General features: G+C 41.9%; 1 protein-coding gene across 2 annotated transcripts in view; it reads left to right on the top strand.

Moving 5' to 3' along the window:
* GLP1R (glucagon like peptide 1 receptor) overlaps nucleotides 1-18,385 on the top strand; it is a 92,012-nt gene that overhangs the window by 41,779 nt on the left and 31,848 nt on the right. For both annotated transcript variants that reach the window (XM_032683637.1, XM_032683636.1), the window contains exon 4: nucleotides 15,923-16,032. In XM_032683637.1, coding sequence (XP_032539528.1) covers nucleotides 15,923-16,032 — 110 coding nt within the window. The remainder of the gene's footprint in view (nucleotides 1-15,922; nucleotides 16,033-18,385) is intronic.

Raw genomic sequence — 18,385 nt, 5'->3', positions numbered from 1 at the left:
TACTGATTTTCTCCTCCCCTTCCCCCTCAAAGTCCCAAAAGATGGGATAAAATATGAATGCCTGATCTTAAAACAGCATAGGTGGAGAGCAACTTGCTTCAAGAGCCATATGGCCTGCAACTCACTTCTTCCTCCCTTTTTCAGGAATCCCTGGCACTTCTTTTTCCCAATACCCTCAGTTAAATTATGGTGAAGATACAACTTAGTCTACTTATAGTTTTATATAAAAGTAAGTGTAAAAACAACTCAGTCTTTGCCTCTTGAAGTTATTAACTCCCTTTGAATTTTTAATAGTATTTTCATTTGACAGAGTAGTCATGTAAAAAATTTGTACTGCCTTAATAGGTGTCTGCATGTAAGTAGTCTAATTATAGAACATCCTCCCTTTCATGCCATTTCACAAATGCAGCTTTAATGTGAAAATGTGCTAACCTATACAATGACTGCACTTCCTAATCATGCACCTGGTTTTATTTGTTTAGCAGTATTATCCTTTCCCATTTGTGTGTTTTGTTGGTAACTTTTGCCTTGACGGTTTTCTGTCATACACTAGATTTTTCCCCTGAGAGACCTAGGACCCTGCTATGAATTTTGAAAGCTTGTCTAATCCTCCTCAAACATGCTCCAAATGGAAACTGTCAGGATTCCCATGCAACACTTTCTTTTTCCTTTGAATAAGAACAAAGTTTTTCTGGGCAATATGTTTATGAGAGAACGTGGGTACATGACTAGTTTGACAACAATAATGATGGTTGGTGCCTGGGCAGAGTCATCTGACCCTTCTGGTTCTAATTTACTTTTTGACAATTGGAATAGAAGAAATGAGTTGGGCAAAAAATGGATCAAGTGTTCATCAGCATATTTCCTCTGAAGGCAAAAAATTTGCTTTCACGCACAAAACCTCCCTGATAATTGTCCTGGAGCTTAATGAAGCAGGGCACCAACAATTTCCTTTAAGCAAAATGAAAGCATGGGTAAAATGTGGAAAATATGTTGGAGTGGCTGATGGATGATAGTGGGCCTCTAATCTTTAAAAATGTGAGGTAGCGTTGGCAGTGGATATTCAAGGAAAGGATTGTGCCTTGGCAGGAAAAGCAAAGTTTAAGTCAAAAGGATTTTATGTCCATCCAAGTACCTTTCAAGCAATGAAAATTGAGTGGAAACAAAAATAAGTGGAGAAGATTACCAATAAAATTATGTAAGAGATCCCAATTTTGGATTGGGTAGGTCCCAACTTTGGGTTGGAGGGTAAGAATCAGTGAGATTAATGTAAAGATTTGCTTTGTAATGGAAAGGTAAATCCAGACCTACCTGCAGCTTTAGTGGCCTCCAGTCACTATTGACAGAAAAGATGGTGTTTTTCATAATAAAAATGACTTGGTGCTTTCTTCATTATTTGTAAGAGCTTATATTTAGTAGCATACGGGCTTGTAGAACTCTACTTGATGAAATTCAACAAAATCAAACTCTGTTTTAAGGCTGATGGTTTTTCAAGAACTTTTTTTTCAAAACATTATTCTGTATTTCAGCGTGTGGATGAGGAAGAGTAATATGGCTCCTATGCTATTGGTGATATGACTCTTGCTGCTCATGGGGATCAATTCCTTATATGTGCTCCCTGGACTTCCTTGAGTTTGTATCTACTGTCTCCAGAGGCTACATCAGTGTGGAGCAGTGTTCCTTTCTCTTTAAATATTGTGTGACTGTTGGGGCCAGATGTGCTTTTGGTGCATGGGCTGAGCGGGACTTCTTGTGCTCTTGTCAGCTGCAGTAGACTCCAGATCTGAGAGCAGAAGCTCTTAATTGACTTCACCCCACCTCACTGCTTGGCTGGAGGAGGAGATGGTGCTGGGGTGCGATGAGGAAGGCTGAGGAACAGACTGGTGAGAAAGGATGTTTGAGAGGCCAGAGTGAAGTTGCAATTTTAATTACGGTGTTTTTGGAGAAAGGCAAGCCTGAGTAGGAGCTGAGTGAGAAATAGGAAAGTGTGTAATGCTTTCATGCATTGTAATACAGCATAGAAGTAAGCATTGCAGCAACAGGAAGGGCTGGAGAAATTAGCTGAAGAGGAGAACCAAGGAGGGGAATGGAATTAGGGGAGAGAAGAATGGTGTGACAGTAGCTGAAAGGAGTGGGGCAAAAGAGGCAGAGAAAAGAGGAACAGTTCAGGACAGGAAGGAAGAGAAATGTAACAGAGCTTGAAATTCAATTATCAGTTTTCCATTGTTGTATAGCAGAGAAATCCATTGGCCAAGCATGGGGATATCTTGATGTGGCCCAGGGCAGTGTCCTGAGTGATAGAAGTAAGAACTGTATTTCTTTTTATATTTGAGCCTGATGGGTTTGGGGTTTTATTGCATACTACTACCTACAGGGGAGAGACATGAATGAGAGGAGCCCTGCAGAGAAAGACTTGAGGTCGATGGTTGATGGAAAAACTCAACATGAGCCAGCAATGTGAATTCACAGCCCAAAAAACCAACCGTGTCCCAGGCTGCATCAAAAGGAGCACAGCCAGCAGGTTGAAGGAGGTGATTCTCCCCTTCTACTCTGCTCTTGAGAAGATCCTACATGGAATACTGCATACAGTTCCAGTGCCCCCAGTATCAGAAGCAAGTGGAATGGTTGGAGCAAGTCCAGAGGAGTGCCATGAAGTTGATGAGAGGATTGGAGCACCTGCCCTATGAAGAGAGGCTGAGAAAGTTGGGGCTATTCAACCTGGAGAATAGAAGGTTACATGGAGACCTTATAGCAACCTTCCAGTATCTGAAGGGGGTCTACAGGGAAGCCAGAGAAGGGCTCTTCATCAGGAACTGCAGTGATAGGACAAGGAATAATGGGTACAAATTGAAAGAGGGGAAATTTAGGTTAGATATTAGGAAGAAATTTTTTACTGTGAGAGTGTTTAGACACTGGAACAGGTTGCCCAGGTGCATTGTGGATGCCTCAACTGTGGTGGTGTTCAAAGCCAGGTTGAATAAGGCCTTGACCAACCTAGTCCGATGGGAGGTGTCCTTGCCCATGCCAGTGAACTTTAAGTGAACTAAGTGATCTTTAAGGTCCATTCCAACCCCTTAACATTCTATGATTCTATGAGGATGCAGCTTATATCTGTAACACAAGGTCTGCAGAGAGTGTAAGAGTGATGTTTGAGAAACTCCTTTAGCAGTTGATACAATTTCTCTTTAGAGCTTCAGATGCTTTAGCTCATGTATACAGAGGTAATAAGCTTTTAACCAATGCCAGAGTGCACAGCTTGCTCAATAAAAACATTGCTCTTCAGTCTTTGAAATGCCTGAGATGCTTCGTTGTATTTGTTCTGCTTTGAAGTATCCACATTCTTTACCTTCTGTAGGTAGTGGGTGATACTTGTGGAATTATAGTCAGCTCTAAATGAAGTTTGATGGTTTGAGTTTGTTTTTATGATATGTTTTGCAGGGGTCTGTGCTGAAAGCGTGCCATTCTTTAGGATTTTTTTGGACTATCTTTATAAGATATATATATCTATTTATTTTTATCTGTGAGACATGATAAATTTAGAATTATTGAATCATTAGTTCTGTATACCATTGTTTTTGAGGATAACTAAATACCACTACTTTCCTTCTTGCCGAAGATTGGCTGTTTGTTTGCAGCACCTGGCATTGGTTTTATCCTTCACGTTCTGGAGCTTCTTTTGCGCAGAAGCAGCATCAACCAACTGGTGTTTATTTGCATGTTTACTTCCCTCTTCCTCCTAGCTACGCGTATTTAACGTACTAGTTGTATGTTGGTTTTTCTCAAAGTTGTTCTTCCTAGCTTTAGCTCAGCGAGCATTATGCTAAGGATTTGTCTAGTTGTTTCCTTTCCTTTCAGCTTGTTTTTTCCTTTCACTGTCTGCATGTTTGTTTGTTTATTTAGGAGTGGTTTTTGTTTATTTTTATAAGGCCTTAGGGCATGGGCATGGTAAAACAGATCCCTTCCTCTGCTCTGGGAAGACTTTAGTTGTGTCTCTTGCATCCTTTTAAGTAAACTTTTTATTGCATAACTTTGTTGCTTCATTTTAATATCTCTGAGATGGCTTCTAATAACTACATTAACCAATCCAATAACTTTAAAACACAAAACCTCTTAGCACTGTTTTTCCAAGTTTATTTTACATTAAGCTACAAATCATGTTTGTTGCAATAAATTTATTGTATTTATTCTGAACAAAACTTTTAATGGTGCTTTTTGGTATAATACCAAACCTTGACAAATCTGTACCATTGTCATAAATACATGTTTTTCATAAACAGCCTTCCTTTATTACATTTAATTAATGTATCTTTTATAGTTCATAAACACTCTTTATTGAAAACCTGATGCACACATACATGCATGCATTTTTTTTTTTAAATGTATTTCAAAAAATTGTTAGGTGTCTGTGTGGTCTAGCATAGGTAATACAGCCTCAAAGTTACTCTAATTAAATACTTGGAGGGTATAACTCCTTTTAGGGTAATGCTCTGTGTTTAAAAAACAGTATTGTTTTTCAGAAAGCTATTTTAAATTTTACAAGATATCAAGTCCTACCTAATGATGTATAAATTTGCAACTTAATGAATGTTTTATGGTTTGGCATAGTTCTGTTAGCTCACACAACCTTTATTGGCCATCATTATGTGAGTAGTTTTTAATGATGAAGCTATAGTCTCTGTATATTTTTTTTTTTTTGCAGATTTTATTCCTTCACTATGAAGAATGGGTTTACTTGTGAGATGTGTAGTAAAGGGGGCTCTTCTCTGCAGGATCATTGCCCCATTAACTGAGGAAGTTTGTTCTGAGTGAAGCAAGATATTGCAGAGCTGACAAGGATGATCTCTGCACTAGATGAACTGAATATGCTCATGCAGAACAAATTTTGGGGCTGCATAATTATCTTTATTGTATAAATCTGACTTTTTTTTATGTGACTAAAATATGCTCTTTATTTTTTGGGTCATCTCTGTACACATACAAGATAATAGTCCTTAGTGTTCACTGGGGAGCTGAATTTTTGGTAGTCTTTGAATGGACCATACAAATCAGAAAATGCTGTATTTGATATAGACTTGATTCAATCTGCTTAAATATGATTTGACATTTCACAGTAGTAAGGATGAATAATTTCACAATAAATTATCTTCCTCTATTCTGTGTCCTGAATAAAACAGTGGATTCTGTTGGAAAAAAAAAGTATGGCTGTGTATGTAGAAACAGTATTATTGGAAGGAACTAAAATCCGTATGAGTAGCTTGAGCTTAACACTTCCTAATTCACAAATCTTTAGTGTTGTTGTCTTAATGTACTTTCAAAAGGAATATTTTTAAATAAGTATTTATATGCAGACAGTTTCCCTTGGGTGATGCCAATCAGCATTGTCTCCATCTGCAAAGACTGTGCTTTTGATAGCACAGCACAGGATTCAGGCTCTGAGGATTTCCACTGCATACAGGGTGGGATGTGCAGCCTGTTGCATGGCCAGTGATTGCTTAATTGGATCTTCCTTTGCTCCATGTAAAGGTATTTGTTAGGTCTGCACAAGCTCACATCAGGTGGTCAGTGCAAGTTCTTACTGTAGGAAGAGAATAATTTTAAGTAATGTTATATGGTTTGGGTAAGAGGTGGGGAGAGAAATTCAAAGACTGCCATCACTAGGGCCTAACTTGAAAGATCCAAGAATCCCTCCAATCCGTTCCAATAAAAAACAATAGTACTGCAAAGAGGAGTGACAAGAGGAGCTAAAAAAAATCAATGCATCCACACTCCTACCGAGGGACGGACATGAACTTACACAGACCTAACAGATACCTTTACATGGTGCAAGGGAAGATCCAACTAAGCAAGCACAGGCTTTTTTCTTGTCATTAATAAAGAAAAGGAGTTGAAATGACTAATACACTACGAGGGAAGAGAAATAGTGGAAAGGAGTACTAAATTAAGTACCTATAGTTAAACTGCCTGTTGAGGTAATATAATTTTGGACGATGTAGGCAGTGAGCCCAGCACAAAGGAGCATTTTGATAAATGTGATTATTGGGCAGTACTGCGGGCTGGGGCTCCTCTAACTTCCTGGAGGCTTCAGGATCAGGCTGCTCCCTACTGTTGTGTTTTCAGCTGCATGAGTCCTGGGTTTAGGATGTCTTTGCAGTAAGCAGCACCAGGGTTGGGACTGAGTGACAGTTAGCAGCAGCTTTTACAGCCAAGAGTCATTCCTTTCAGGAAAGCATTGCCCAAGTCACACCAAGTGATAGCTGAACAAAGGCTGCTGATGGGGGCACAACCTCCTAAATTCTGATAAATTTCTGTCCCCATCAAAGGGCAGGTTGCTTATTTCAGGAACAAACCAGTCTGCTTTGAAGACTGTTGTGATGCTCTCATGCTGCAGAGGTCCTTGTTTTATGGAGAAAATTGTTACCTTTTCCAAAACAATTCCCCTGCTGGAAATAGAGAATGGATATTAACAGAGGAGAGGTCTATAATACTTGACACAGAGTAGACAGCCAAAACCGCAGTCTCTTGTTCTTCTCATTCTCTCATCTCTCTGCCTGAATAGAATTGATTGGCTAGGACATGCTGTAATTTATTTTTACAATGAATAATGTTCCAGTTTATCCTCAGGAACAGTTGGGTGAGTAATCTCACACTGACCTTGACATCCTGATGTTGTTAAATGCAGATCAGGTTGGCTGTTTTAAACAGAGAAGTCACTCAGTTTGGTTTTTTTTTCTAGCAAAAAGGGACTAATAAATAAATGTTTGTGAGCCTCTTCCCCATGTTCTCCATATGTAAAAGTATTCAAATACTTATAAGATTTGATTTGATTTGATTTACAAGTTCACTAGATAGATATTATTAACATCAGTGTGAACTCTATCTTTTGTCAGCTACAGAGTCTGAGTTTTGGGCATCAGTCCATGTTTTAACGTGTAATTCTAATGAGATGTGTGATTGACACTGTTCAAATAAACTGGTCTCATTAAGCTGCTGTTCCAAAGGTTGTGCAAGTTTGTGAGTGCATTTAAAGGTTAAATAAAATCGGATTCCCTGTGCACCAACTGTAGATATTTGTTTGTTTGCAGAGGATGATAGCCAATTCTAGAATGCAATAGAATGATTGGAAACATTGACTTTATGGTAACAAAAAACATTACAAGACAGGAAAAAGGTATTGCAGGATAGCGAGGAGGCAGGAACCACTCAAACCTTCAGAAAAGTTTATTCATCATGCTGATGTACTAGAACAGAAGCTGATTGTTGTATGTTTGGTATTTTCACTGCATTAAAGGTAAGTGGGCCTGAGTCACTGTGAAGGATTTAGGCATGGACAAATGTGAATCACCTCTGACTAAACCACCTGCAAGCAAGAAGCTGAAATTGCTCAGCAGTTGCAGAGGAAGCTGTGTGCGTGCCTTCCTTCTATCTTGGCTCACAGGCCACCTCCAAGCATGTCATTGTTAGTTTGCCTCTGTGTGTATTAATAACTGAATTTTTTCAGCAATTGCATCATGTGAAAGCTGAAGGAAATGAGGTTCCTGGTGAGCTGTGGATCAGGCCCATAGCAAAGACAGAATGTGTACATATACCATCTCCATTTATCTGTTTTAGGACATCGAAGATCTCATTCATCTTTAGATATATATATATATTTATGTATGTATCATGCTGTGTGAAATTTGGGACTCTTGGGACTGTGGCACTGGACAGTGTCTTCTGGGGGACTTCTGCAACTGATCACACAATGTTCAAAGATGTCAGTACTCCTGGACTGGGTTTGCCTCACAGGTCCTACATGGTGCTGGGACTGGGTGTGCAGGGGATCAAGGGTTTCGTGTATGTGGTGTATATCCATTACTGGGCTGTTCGTGGCTCCACACAGTGATGTTGTGTGGGTACTGTGATGTTCGATGCATGGCTGAATATAATCTATTTCCACAACAGTGAAACTTGTTTTCAGATTTCTGAGAGTAACTTGCTGCCTGCAGGGCATCAGCCCTGTGCTCTTTTCATGTCCTGGTTTGTGCAATCTCTCAAATCTTTCATAAGCATCTCTGTATTTATCAACCAGAATCTCAATGCTGCCTTAAAGTGCCTGTCAACATTTTTTAACTTTTTCTATCTCATAAGCATTTTGGCTAATAAATTATTCCTTAGACCAGATGTATACACTCTCACATTCTGATATGCAGTTTCTTCTATTTTGATTTTTGGTTTGATTAATTTTTTTACTTCTTAAGGCTCTTTCTGGGTACAGGCAGCACAGTTAGTCTTTCAGTTGCCTTTGAGTCCTGCACTGATCAGTTTTGGCAAGCAGTGAGGCTATGGTAACCTGACACAGCCAGCATGCGGCTACCCAGAAGTCCATAAAAGTATTTGTGACTTGTAGATGTGGCAGGAATGTTCCTGTCCAGTGTAATAGCATTACATTATTTTTTTCTTCATTTTTAAATAGATTGCCTTGTCTTTCTGTCTGATGGCAAATTTCATGTTTCATCTATTGTAAACAGTTTGATTCTCTAATATATGCCAAGCTTCAGCATACAATAGATTTTCCTCTGTTTTTATTATTGATAACATTTCTTTTTAAATAATAGAGAATTAAAATACGTCATGGTGATTTGAAGATAAAATAAATACACTGAGGCTAAGCATTCATCTGAATTAGACCTTGCCACTAGAAAATACTGACAGGGTGGAATTCACAAAGCGTTTCAGAGAATGTGAAATAATGTTGGGATTCGGGGTTTTTTGTTCGTTTGCTTGTTTTTTAATTAATTCTCCTTTAGTAATTATTTTTCTTTCCTTTTTTTTTCCAGAAATATAGTGGAACTTCTTTTTGTGTGAGATTGTATAAGCTATAACCATGTATTACAAGACAAAATTATTCGAAGAAACAATGTCAGTCAGACTGAATTTCTGAGTCTTGTGATCCTCTGGACTTAAACCTCCAGGGTTTCACCTTCATTGGCTTCAAATATATAATATTTACTGATTCCCAATTCCTAAGGCTACTTTTGCCTAGGTATTTTGAATGGCTTACTTCAATATGCTGTCCACTAATCCTGAGGGGGGAAAAAATTATGCTACCCTCCATCAGCTGTGAGATCCGTAATATTGTCATAGAAGAAGCACAGAGTGGTCAGGTTGGAAGGGACCTTAAAGATGATCTAATTCCAACCCTCCTGTCCTGGGCTGGGACACCTTCCACTAGACTAGGTTCCTCAAAGCCCCATTTAGCCTGGTCATGAACTTTTCCAGGGAGGTGGCACCCTCAACCTCTCTGCACAACCTGTTTGAGTTCCTCACCACCTTTGTAGTAAAGAATTTCTTTCTAATATCTGATCTAAGCCTATCCTCCTTCAGCTTAAGCCCATTCCCCCTTGTCCTATCACTACATGCTCTTGTGAAAAGTCCCTTCCCAGCTCTCTTGAAGCCCCCTTTATGTACTGTAACATGCTATAGGGTCTCCCCAGAGCCTGTTCTTCTGCAGGCTGAATGGCTCCAGCTTTCTCAACCTGTCTTCACAGGAGGGGTGCTCCAGCCCTCTGATCAACTTAGTGGCCCTCCTCTGGACTTGTTCCAAAGTCTTTCTTGTTTTGGGGGCCTCAGAGCAGGAGGCAGAACTCTGGGTGGAGTCTCACAAGAGTGGAGTGGAGAGGCAGAATCACCTCCCTCCACCTGCTGACCACACTGCTTTTGATGCAGCCCAGGACAGGGGTGGCTTTCTGGGCTGCAAAAGCACATTGCTGGGTCATGTTGAACTTCTCATCAACCACCACCTCCAAGTTCTTCTTCTTCCATTCTCTACCCAACCTCTACCTGTGCTTGGGATTGTCCTGTGCACAGGACCTTGCATTTGCCCTTGTTGAACTTCATAGTGTTCACACAGGCCCACCTCTCAAGCCTGTCAATGTCCCTCTGGATGGCATCCCTTTCCTCCAGCAGGTTCACTGTACCACACATCTTGGTGTTGTCAGCAAACTTGCTGAGGGTGCACTCGATCCCACTGTTTGTGTTGCTGACAAAGACATTAAACAGTGCTGGTCCCAATACTGACCGCTGAGGACTGTCACTCTGCACTGCTTTCCACTTGGACTTTGAGCAGTTCACCATAACTCTTTGAGTGTGACCATCCAGCCAGTTTTTTATCCACCAAGTGGTCCATCCATCGAATCCACATCTCTCCAGTTCAGAGACAAGGATGTTGTGCAGGAGAGTGTGAAATGCTTTGCACAAGTCCAAGTAGATGATGTCTGTTGCCCTTCCCTCATCCGCCAATGCTGTGACACATTGTAGGAGGCCACCAAATTTGTGAGTTGTGATTCACCCTTAGTGAAGCCATACTGGCTGTCACCAGTCATCTCCTTATTTTCCATGTGCCTTAGCACAGTTTCCGGGAGGATCTGCTCCATGATCTTGCCAGACACTGAAGTGAGACTGACCAGTCTGTAATTCCCTGGGTCTTTCTTATTTCCCTTTTAAAAAATGGGGGTTATATTCACCTTTTCCAGTCAATGGGAACTTCACTGGACTTCTCAGATATGGTGAATAGTGGCTTAGCGACTTCCTTGTCCACTTCCCTCAGGACCCACAGATGTATCTCGTCGGTCTCTTGAAGCTGTGTCACCATGGTAAGGAGCTACAGGAAGAAGTGAACAGACTATACAGTATTCGAGCGAACAAGCAAGAGATAGGCAGGTTATTTTTAGAGGCATTACAGCCTCAAGACTCTTGGGAGTCTTAGTCCTCTATTGTAGTGGAGAAGCAGATGGACTCAGGACCCTGCAGGGTAATTAATCAAAGACATGTTAATCAAGGATCTGTTAAAGATGAAGTCTGGAAGCAGGTCACAGCATGTAACAGGAGGAAGGTTTCTCTTCCTGCTCAGAATTTGACAGGTAGGATTGGCATCTTCTACAACAGGTATGAGGCTCTGGAACTAGAAGGCCAGACAGCTGATGAGGTGAGCAAAGGTCCTTCTGGGATAGTGGGGCCTCCTAAAACTGTCTCCCAAGGGCTTGGATAAGGAATATTACTGGAAAACTCTCCAGTCTAGTCAGGCACTCTGCTATCTGCTGTTGGTTGTTCAAACTGGCAGCAACGAAACAACAAAGAGAAGTCTGAGGACAACCAAAAGAGACTTCAGGGCCCTGGGATAATTGGTAGAGGGATTGGGAACACAAGTAGAGATTTCCTCAATTCTTCCAGTAACAAAAATTGGTAGAAATAGGCAGGTCCATCAGGTCAATGAATGGTTCTGAGGTTGGCGTAATGGGAAAACTTTGGCGTTTTTTGAGTATGGGATGACCTACTTAACACCTTGTCTACTGGCACCTAGGGGATGCACCTATCTCACAGGGGAAAAAGTATTCTAGCACAGGAGCTAGCAGGGCTTGTTGACAGAGTTTTAAATTTGGCTTGGAAAGATAAAAGGGACAAAACTAGGCTTGCCAATGATGAACGCTGGGAGGGTGTGCCAGAGTTTGAGGAAACGAGCACTAACGCAATCCCTCAATGTGCTTCACAAGGTATTGGCTACAGTGTACCACTCCTGAAATGTTTCTACACCAATGCACGCAGCATGAGGAACAAACAAGAGGAGCTCGAAGCTTTGGCCCAGTCCCAGAGATTTGATATCATTGGCATAAGTGAAACCTGGTGGGATGAGACCTGTGACTGGAGTGCCTGATTGGACGGTTACAGGCTCTTCAGGAGGGATAGACAGGGCAGAAGAGGTGAAGGAATGGCACTGTGTGTAATAGAAATGTTAGAATATATGGAGCTCACAGTTGGCTATGGCACAGTTGAGAGCCTCTGAATAAGAATCAAGGGACAAACAAATAATGTGGATGTCATTGTAGGGGTCTACTATAGACCTCCTAGACAGGACGATGATGACAACGAATTATTCATTGAGAAGCTAAGTGACACTTCAAAATCAAATGCCCTTGTCCTTATAGGGGACTTCAACTTGCCAGAAATTAACTGGGAGCACCACACAACTGGTACAACCTGGGCCAGAAGATTCCTAAAAAACCTGGAGGCCAGTTTTATGGAACGGGTCCTAAGGGACCTAAGGGACTTGGAAAGATGCTCTCCTTGATCTCCTGCTTGTCAACAGAGTGGATCTCGTGAGCGAAGTGGAGATTTGGTGGCTGCCTTGGCCGCAGCAACCATGAAGTGATCGAATTTAAAATCTTTCTTGACAGGAGGAGAAGTGCCAGCAAAACCTCAATTCTGGATGTGAGGAGAGCAGACTTCAGGCTGCTCAGGGAATTAGTAAGCAAGGTCCCCTGGGAAAATTTTTGCAGGTGCTGGAGTCCAGCAGTGATGGTCACTTTTCCAACATCACCTCCTAAGGGCACAGGAGCAGGCAATGCCCAATTATCAGAAGTCAAGCAGGTGAGGCAGAAGGCCAGCTTGGCTACCAGGAATCTTCTCTTGGAAATAAGGCAAAGAAAGAAGGTGTATGCCCAGTGGAAGCAAGGTCAAGTGACGGGAAGAATTCAGAGATGCTGCTTGCCATTGTAGGGAGAAAATTCACGCAGCTGAAACTCAAGTGGAGTTGAAGCTGGGCAGCAATGTGGGGGACAATAAAAAGATTTTTTTCAAATACATTAATGGCAATAGGCAGTATAGAAATATCATCAGCCCGTTACAGGATGAGGATGGTCACCTCACAGCCAGGGGCAGAAATAAGGCAGAGGTGTTTAACACTTTCTTTGCCTCTATCTTCAACACGGATTATGGACCAAGAGGGTCTCAATGCCCTGAGCTGTTGGACCATGACTGCAAAAGTTACCAACACCCAGTCAACCCTGAAATTGTGCAGGATCTGCTGCTCCAGCTGGATCCCTACAAAACTGTGGGTCATGATGGGATTCATCCAAGAATCCTCAAAGAGCTAGCTGATGTCATTGCACAGCCTCTTGATAATTTTTGAGCGGTCTTGGGATTCTGGAGAGATCTCAGCTAACTGGAAGCTGGCAAACGTTGTCTTGATTTTTGAGAAGGGCAAAAAGGAGGACCCTGGAAACTACAGGCCTGTCAGTCTCACTTCAGTGCCTCGTAAAATTATGGAGAAGGTTATTCTGAGAAGTATTGAAAAACATCTGAAAGACAATGCAGTCATTGGTCACAGCCAGCACAGCTTCCTGAGAGGAAAGTCCTGCTTATCAAACCTGATTTCCTTTCATGACAAGGTAACTCACCTAGCTGATCAAGGGAAGCCAGGAGATTGATTTCAGTAAAGCTTTTGATACTGTCTCTCACAGGATTTCAGTAAAGCTTTTGATACTGTCTCTCACAGGATCCTTCTGGATAAAATGACCAGCACAGAGCTGGATAAACACACCATGTGGTGGGTGAGCAATTGGCTTACGGGTCAAGCACAGAGGATGATAATGACATCAAACTGGTGACCTGTCACTAGTGGGGTTCTGCGGGCTCCATCTTAGGCCCTGTGCTCTTCAATATCCTCATAAATGACTTGGACACAGGATTGAGAGGGACACTAAACAAGTCTGCAGACAATACAAAACTGGAGGAGCTGTTGACTCCCCTGCAGGGAGGCCCTGCAGAGTGACCTCGACAAATCAGAGGACTGGGCAATCACCAACCATATGAAGTTCAACAAGGGGAAGTGCCCTTGGGATGAGGCAACCCTGGATGTATGGACAGCCTGAGGAATGAGATGCTGGAAAGCAGTGCCACAGAAAGGAACCTGGGAGTCCTGGTCGGTGGCAAGTTGAATATGAGTCAGCAGTGCCCTGGCAGGGCCCAGGAGGGCCAACCATGTTCTGGGGCGCATCAGGCAAAGCATCGCCAGCCAGTCGAGGGAGGGGATTGTCCTGCTCTGCTCTGCACTGGGGCAGCCTCACCTTGAGTATTGTGTGCAGTTTTGGGCACCCCAAAGTAAAGAAGACATTAAGCTGTTAGAGAGCATCCAAAGGAGGGCAATGAAGATGGTGAAGGGCCTTGAGGGGAAGCTGTATGAGAAGTGGCTGAGGTCACTTGGTCTGTTAAACGTGGAGAAGAGGAGACTGAGAGGAAGGTGTGGCTGGAACACTTGCTGGGGAAGACTCTGGCAAAAAATTTGTTAAATACCTCACAGCCTTCTCCATGTCCTGGGTTGCCAGGTCTCCCATATCCTTCCTGAGAGGACCCACATTTTCCTAGTGTTTCTTTTATTGTTGGTGTACCTGAAGAGGCTGTTTTCATTACCCGTGAGCAACATTGTAGCAATATCCTAGCCTAAGGAAGTGGTTGTCACTGGCAGTAGATAATGAGAGCAGATGAAAAATGTTCATAGCAGTTAGTTTCTGTGAAGGTATGTGTTGCAGGTGGTTACCGAATATCTCTTTCTGGTTTTATGTAAACATACACAAATAGATATCCTTAATAGTAAGAAAAAAACTCCATCGATCATAACTTAATTTTTATATCAACTTTATATTATTTCTCGCTGGTATATTCTGTATACTAATTACAAAGGCAAATAGGCTACGCCTACCAGAACCATTATCAGTCACCATTTAGCATACTCATTAAAAATGGCTTATTAGAATATTAATGTCTATATTGTTTTTTCAAGCATTGCTGTTAACTTAGAGTACCTAATACAAGTCTGCTGCTGACAATTATCAAACAGATTACCAGTTGCCAACTAATATGCAAAGAGCCTACTGGATTGTTATAATTTCAAATAAGTTTTAAAATTTTCCTATTAAACAGAAATGCCAAATTCTAACAAGTTCTATTTTGCAGTAATGAGGGAGCTGACAACAGGATGAGGTTGCAGCAGGCAAGGATGGGTTTGAGAAAAAGCTGTAATTAAGAAGAACTTTGGATGCCCTTGTAGGACTGAATCCTCCTAACTGAGCTTCTACCTCAAAACATTGTATATTTCCAAACATTAGGTATATGCTAATCCTGGTTGAAGGATTGACTCAACTTTTTGAGGGGTAGCTTTGTAATACAGAATAGGTCTGTTTACTGGGTCAGAAATGTGATTAGTAAGAAACTTTCTTTGCAAAGCATCTGACACCATTACTGTACTATAAGGACAACTCTACGTTGCTTATGTATACAGCTGTAAAAGTTGTTAGACTTCCCCAATTCTCCATACACTAGAGAGGGGGGTTGTTTTCATATGCTATGGCTGAGTGCTCCTTTTCCTTTGCACTTCTATTTTGGTGCTTCAATCTGATGTAATTGTATTATGAGCCATTTCAACACACCTGCTTTTACAAGATCAAGCAACTAACTGCTTCAGAAAGGTGTTTAATTTATTGTTGATTTCGTTATTCAAACACGTAGACAGAAGGAATAAAAAGAGCACGTGGGTAGTTTAGGCAAAGATTTATGGCTTCATTTTGTAGCACAGATGTCTGTATAAGCATTTACATGTTGGAAAGCCTGTGTTAGCATATCTTTTCTGGTGTTTTTCTGAATCTGTATTCTCTCGGAAAAGAAAAAGCACATTTAGTCTTTGTACACCTTCTTTTCCATGTGGATTTTGTAGCTGAGGCTTAACTTTCCCAGAATTTGTGTGTCTCAAAATCTAACATTTCAGCAAGCTGGAAATTATGGATGTTGTGAAATTCACACAAAGATAGTGGCAACTATTTCAGGCTATTGTTGCTGCTGAATGGTCAGCAGTTGTCCTGGAGCATGTGCCATCTGATCCCTTGGTGGCCGCGTATCCTTCCAAGCCTCTCCAAGGACAATTAGCAGAGTGTCAGCTGCAGGCAGGGAGTGGGTGAAGCTCTACCTCTGCCATGCTGCAGCTTCACCCTTCATCCAGGAGGGTGATAGGTGAGGAAGGAGGGTTTTATGGAGGCTCAGAGTGCTCTGTGTGCCTTGCCCCTCAATGAAGCAGGCTCTCCTCCCGTTAACCCTGTGGCTCGTTTTCTCCTGGCAGTGCTGCATGGGCAGGTGTACCGGTTCTGCACTTCGGAGGGGACATGGCTGCTGAAGGAGAATTCAACCCTGCCCTGGAGGAACCTGTCTGAATGTGAGTCCTCTGACCAGGTAAGAGTTTTTCACCCTTCTTGATGCTGTTGTTTAGGGCAAAGCAGAAGAGAGGAGGATAATAGTCTTTGGTGCCCATGTGGTTTTGTCCGGTCAAAGTAATCTTTCCTTCTCGCTTCAGTGAGCCTGATGGTAGGAGATGTCAGGTCTCTCCCCTTCAACAAAGGGGACATGGAGCGTAGACTAGAGTAGGTTTAAGTGTACATGAGAGAGCCAAGAGAAGTGAATCAGATCATCCCAGCTGTGGTGCAGCACAAGAGCTCAACGGCAGCTCACTCCACCTGCAGGAGTGACCTAATGTTATTCCTTTCCTTTTTTTCCCATTGTCACGTCATTGTAATAGTGACCACTTGCTCTCTCTGTCTTGTTAGCAGCTATTAAAGTGATTAAGATGAACTGAACTGAAGAATATTTGCTTTTCACCTTTGGGCAGGGGGCAGTCCCTGCCTTTTTTTTTTTTTTTTTTTTGTCTTTTTACCTTAATTTTCTGTGGGCGATGGAATTAGGCTTGTCAGTGTTATTTTCTTGCCCTAGTGCTTTATACTCTGCAGGGAGCTGAGACACCTGGCACCAAATGAAGGAGAGCATAGGGATTTCCAGAGGATTTTTGACAGCCATTGGCGTCAGCTAGCACACTGTGTGCGTTCCCATGACACGTGATACCACTACTGCTGTGAACCTCCAAGGGCGATGCTTTTCCTCACAGAAACTGAGTGCACTCTCTCTATCCCAGAGTACTAGGCACTAGTACATTATCTAGTCTAAACAGTTCAAGTTCATGAAAGTCCCAAGTGCTGCGGGATCTCTGCCCTCTGTAGTTCCCATTGCTCAGTGCCTCATTCTTCAGAGGGAATAATGGCTGCAGAGTAGGAGGAGATGGAAGTAGAGATAGTTTCTGTTCTCCAATTTTGTAAAATTTAACTTTTTCCTCTAATTTGCAGCCTTATTCCTTGTCCCTTTCATCTTCTGGGGAATCCCAGCAGAGCGCACTTTCATAAAGCAACCTGTAAGCTTAGTCATTTGACTTTTCCTTCTTTGCCATTATGGTTTCTTCTAGAGCTGTGTTGGGACATGCCAAGGAGCGAGATACCTAATGGTAACACTTAGTCATTTGGCACCTGCCCCCAGATTTCCTTGAAATGATCTGGATTCTGAAACCCTGTGTACACGGTGTCACTCCCTGAAATGTGAACAGCCATGTTTCGTTTCCCAGCTAATGTATATAGAGCCCCCTAATAACTTACTTTGTTTTATGCGTCTGACACATAAGAACAAGAGCTTGTTTTTTATGAGTTTGCTATGTGTTATGTTGCGGTTGTTACTTAAACAAATTCTAAAGGGGATGTGAGTGAATCTTTATAAAATAACATTGTTTACTCTATGTGTGCAATGTAATTTTGATCTGTGTAGGTGTTTTAAACTGTTGGGTTTCAGTAGTTTGCCTAAGCTTTGATACTGAAGAGATTTTTCTTTTCATAAGCTAGCTCTCACATCATTCCCTTTAAAGCATTAACCTAGCAAATCCCTGAGGAACAGCCTGTTCACCTTAAATCCTCCTGGCTGTGCAAAGTACATCTGAATAACTATACTTAATTTCTGAAGTGCAAGTAATGTATTCCTTTGTACAGCACAGGTCGCATGAGTCAGTTGCAGAATTAGCAGCTTGAAGAAGGGAAGTAAAATGCCTGAGTCTATTTAGACAAAGATACACACGTAGAAATGAACCAGAGCAGTGAATATGAATGTGCCTCACAGGTTGAGCAATAAGCCTCTGTTTTAATTCAGACCTGCCTGTACCTTTTCAAGAACTTCTCTTCTCTGTAAGCATTTTGGCCAGAATTTTCAAACAAGGGTCTCAGTTATCATGTCTTCAGCAGTGAATCTGAAGAGAATCCCTGCTCAGGACTGCAGGTGGTACAAGAATCCCCACTGCTCTGGTCCACACCAGGTCGCTCCATCCCAAGCAGTGCTGTGACACCGAGGTCATTAGATGCTGTTGGGCTGTGGTTTGTTACCAGGAGGTTGCATAGTAGAGGCAGAAGAGAGACTATTTGGGGGCAGAAAAAAAGTTTGGCTGCATGAATGCAAGTCATGCTTTGCCTCAACATCAACAAATGGGATCTGGCTTGTTTTATTTCTGAATATTGATGTAACCAACAGGACCCTGCTCGTTACCGCAGTAAGGAGACTTGCTTGAAATGTTCAAGTCTGAAAAAAATCAGCTTTGTCGTTTTTACTGCAGGACTGAGTTGTGTCTGTGCTTCTTGCCACTTATTTTAAGACTTGCTTGTGTGGTAATTCATGCCTCTCCAGCTTTATTATGAAATAATGTCACATTATCTATTTTTCTAGC

Source organism: Chiroxiphia lanceolata, chromosome 3 (assembly GCF_009829145.1).
Source record: "Chiroxiphia lanceolata isolate bChiLan1 chromosome 3, bChiLan1.pri, whole genome shotgun sequence".
In the NCBI taxonomy this organism is placed as follows: Eukaryota; Metazoa; Chordata; class Aves; order Passeriformes; family Pipridae; genus Chiroxiphia; species Chiroxiphia lanceolata.
Note: the sequence above shows the minus strand (reverse complement) of the source record. Positions and strands in the feature narration are given on the sequence as shown.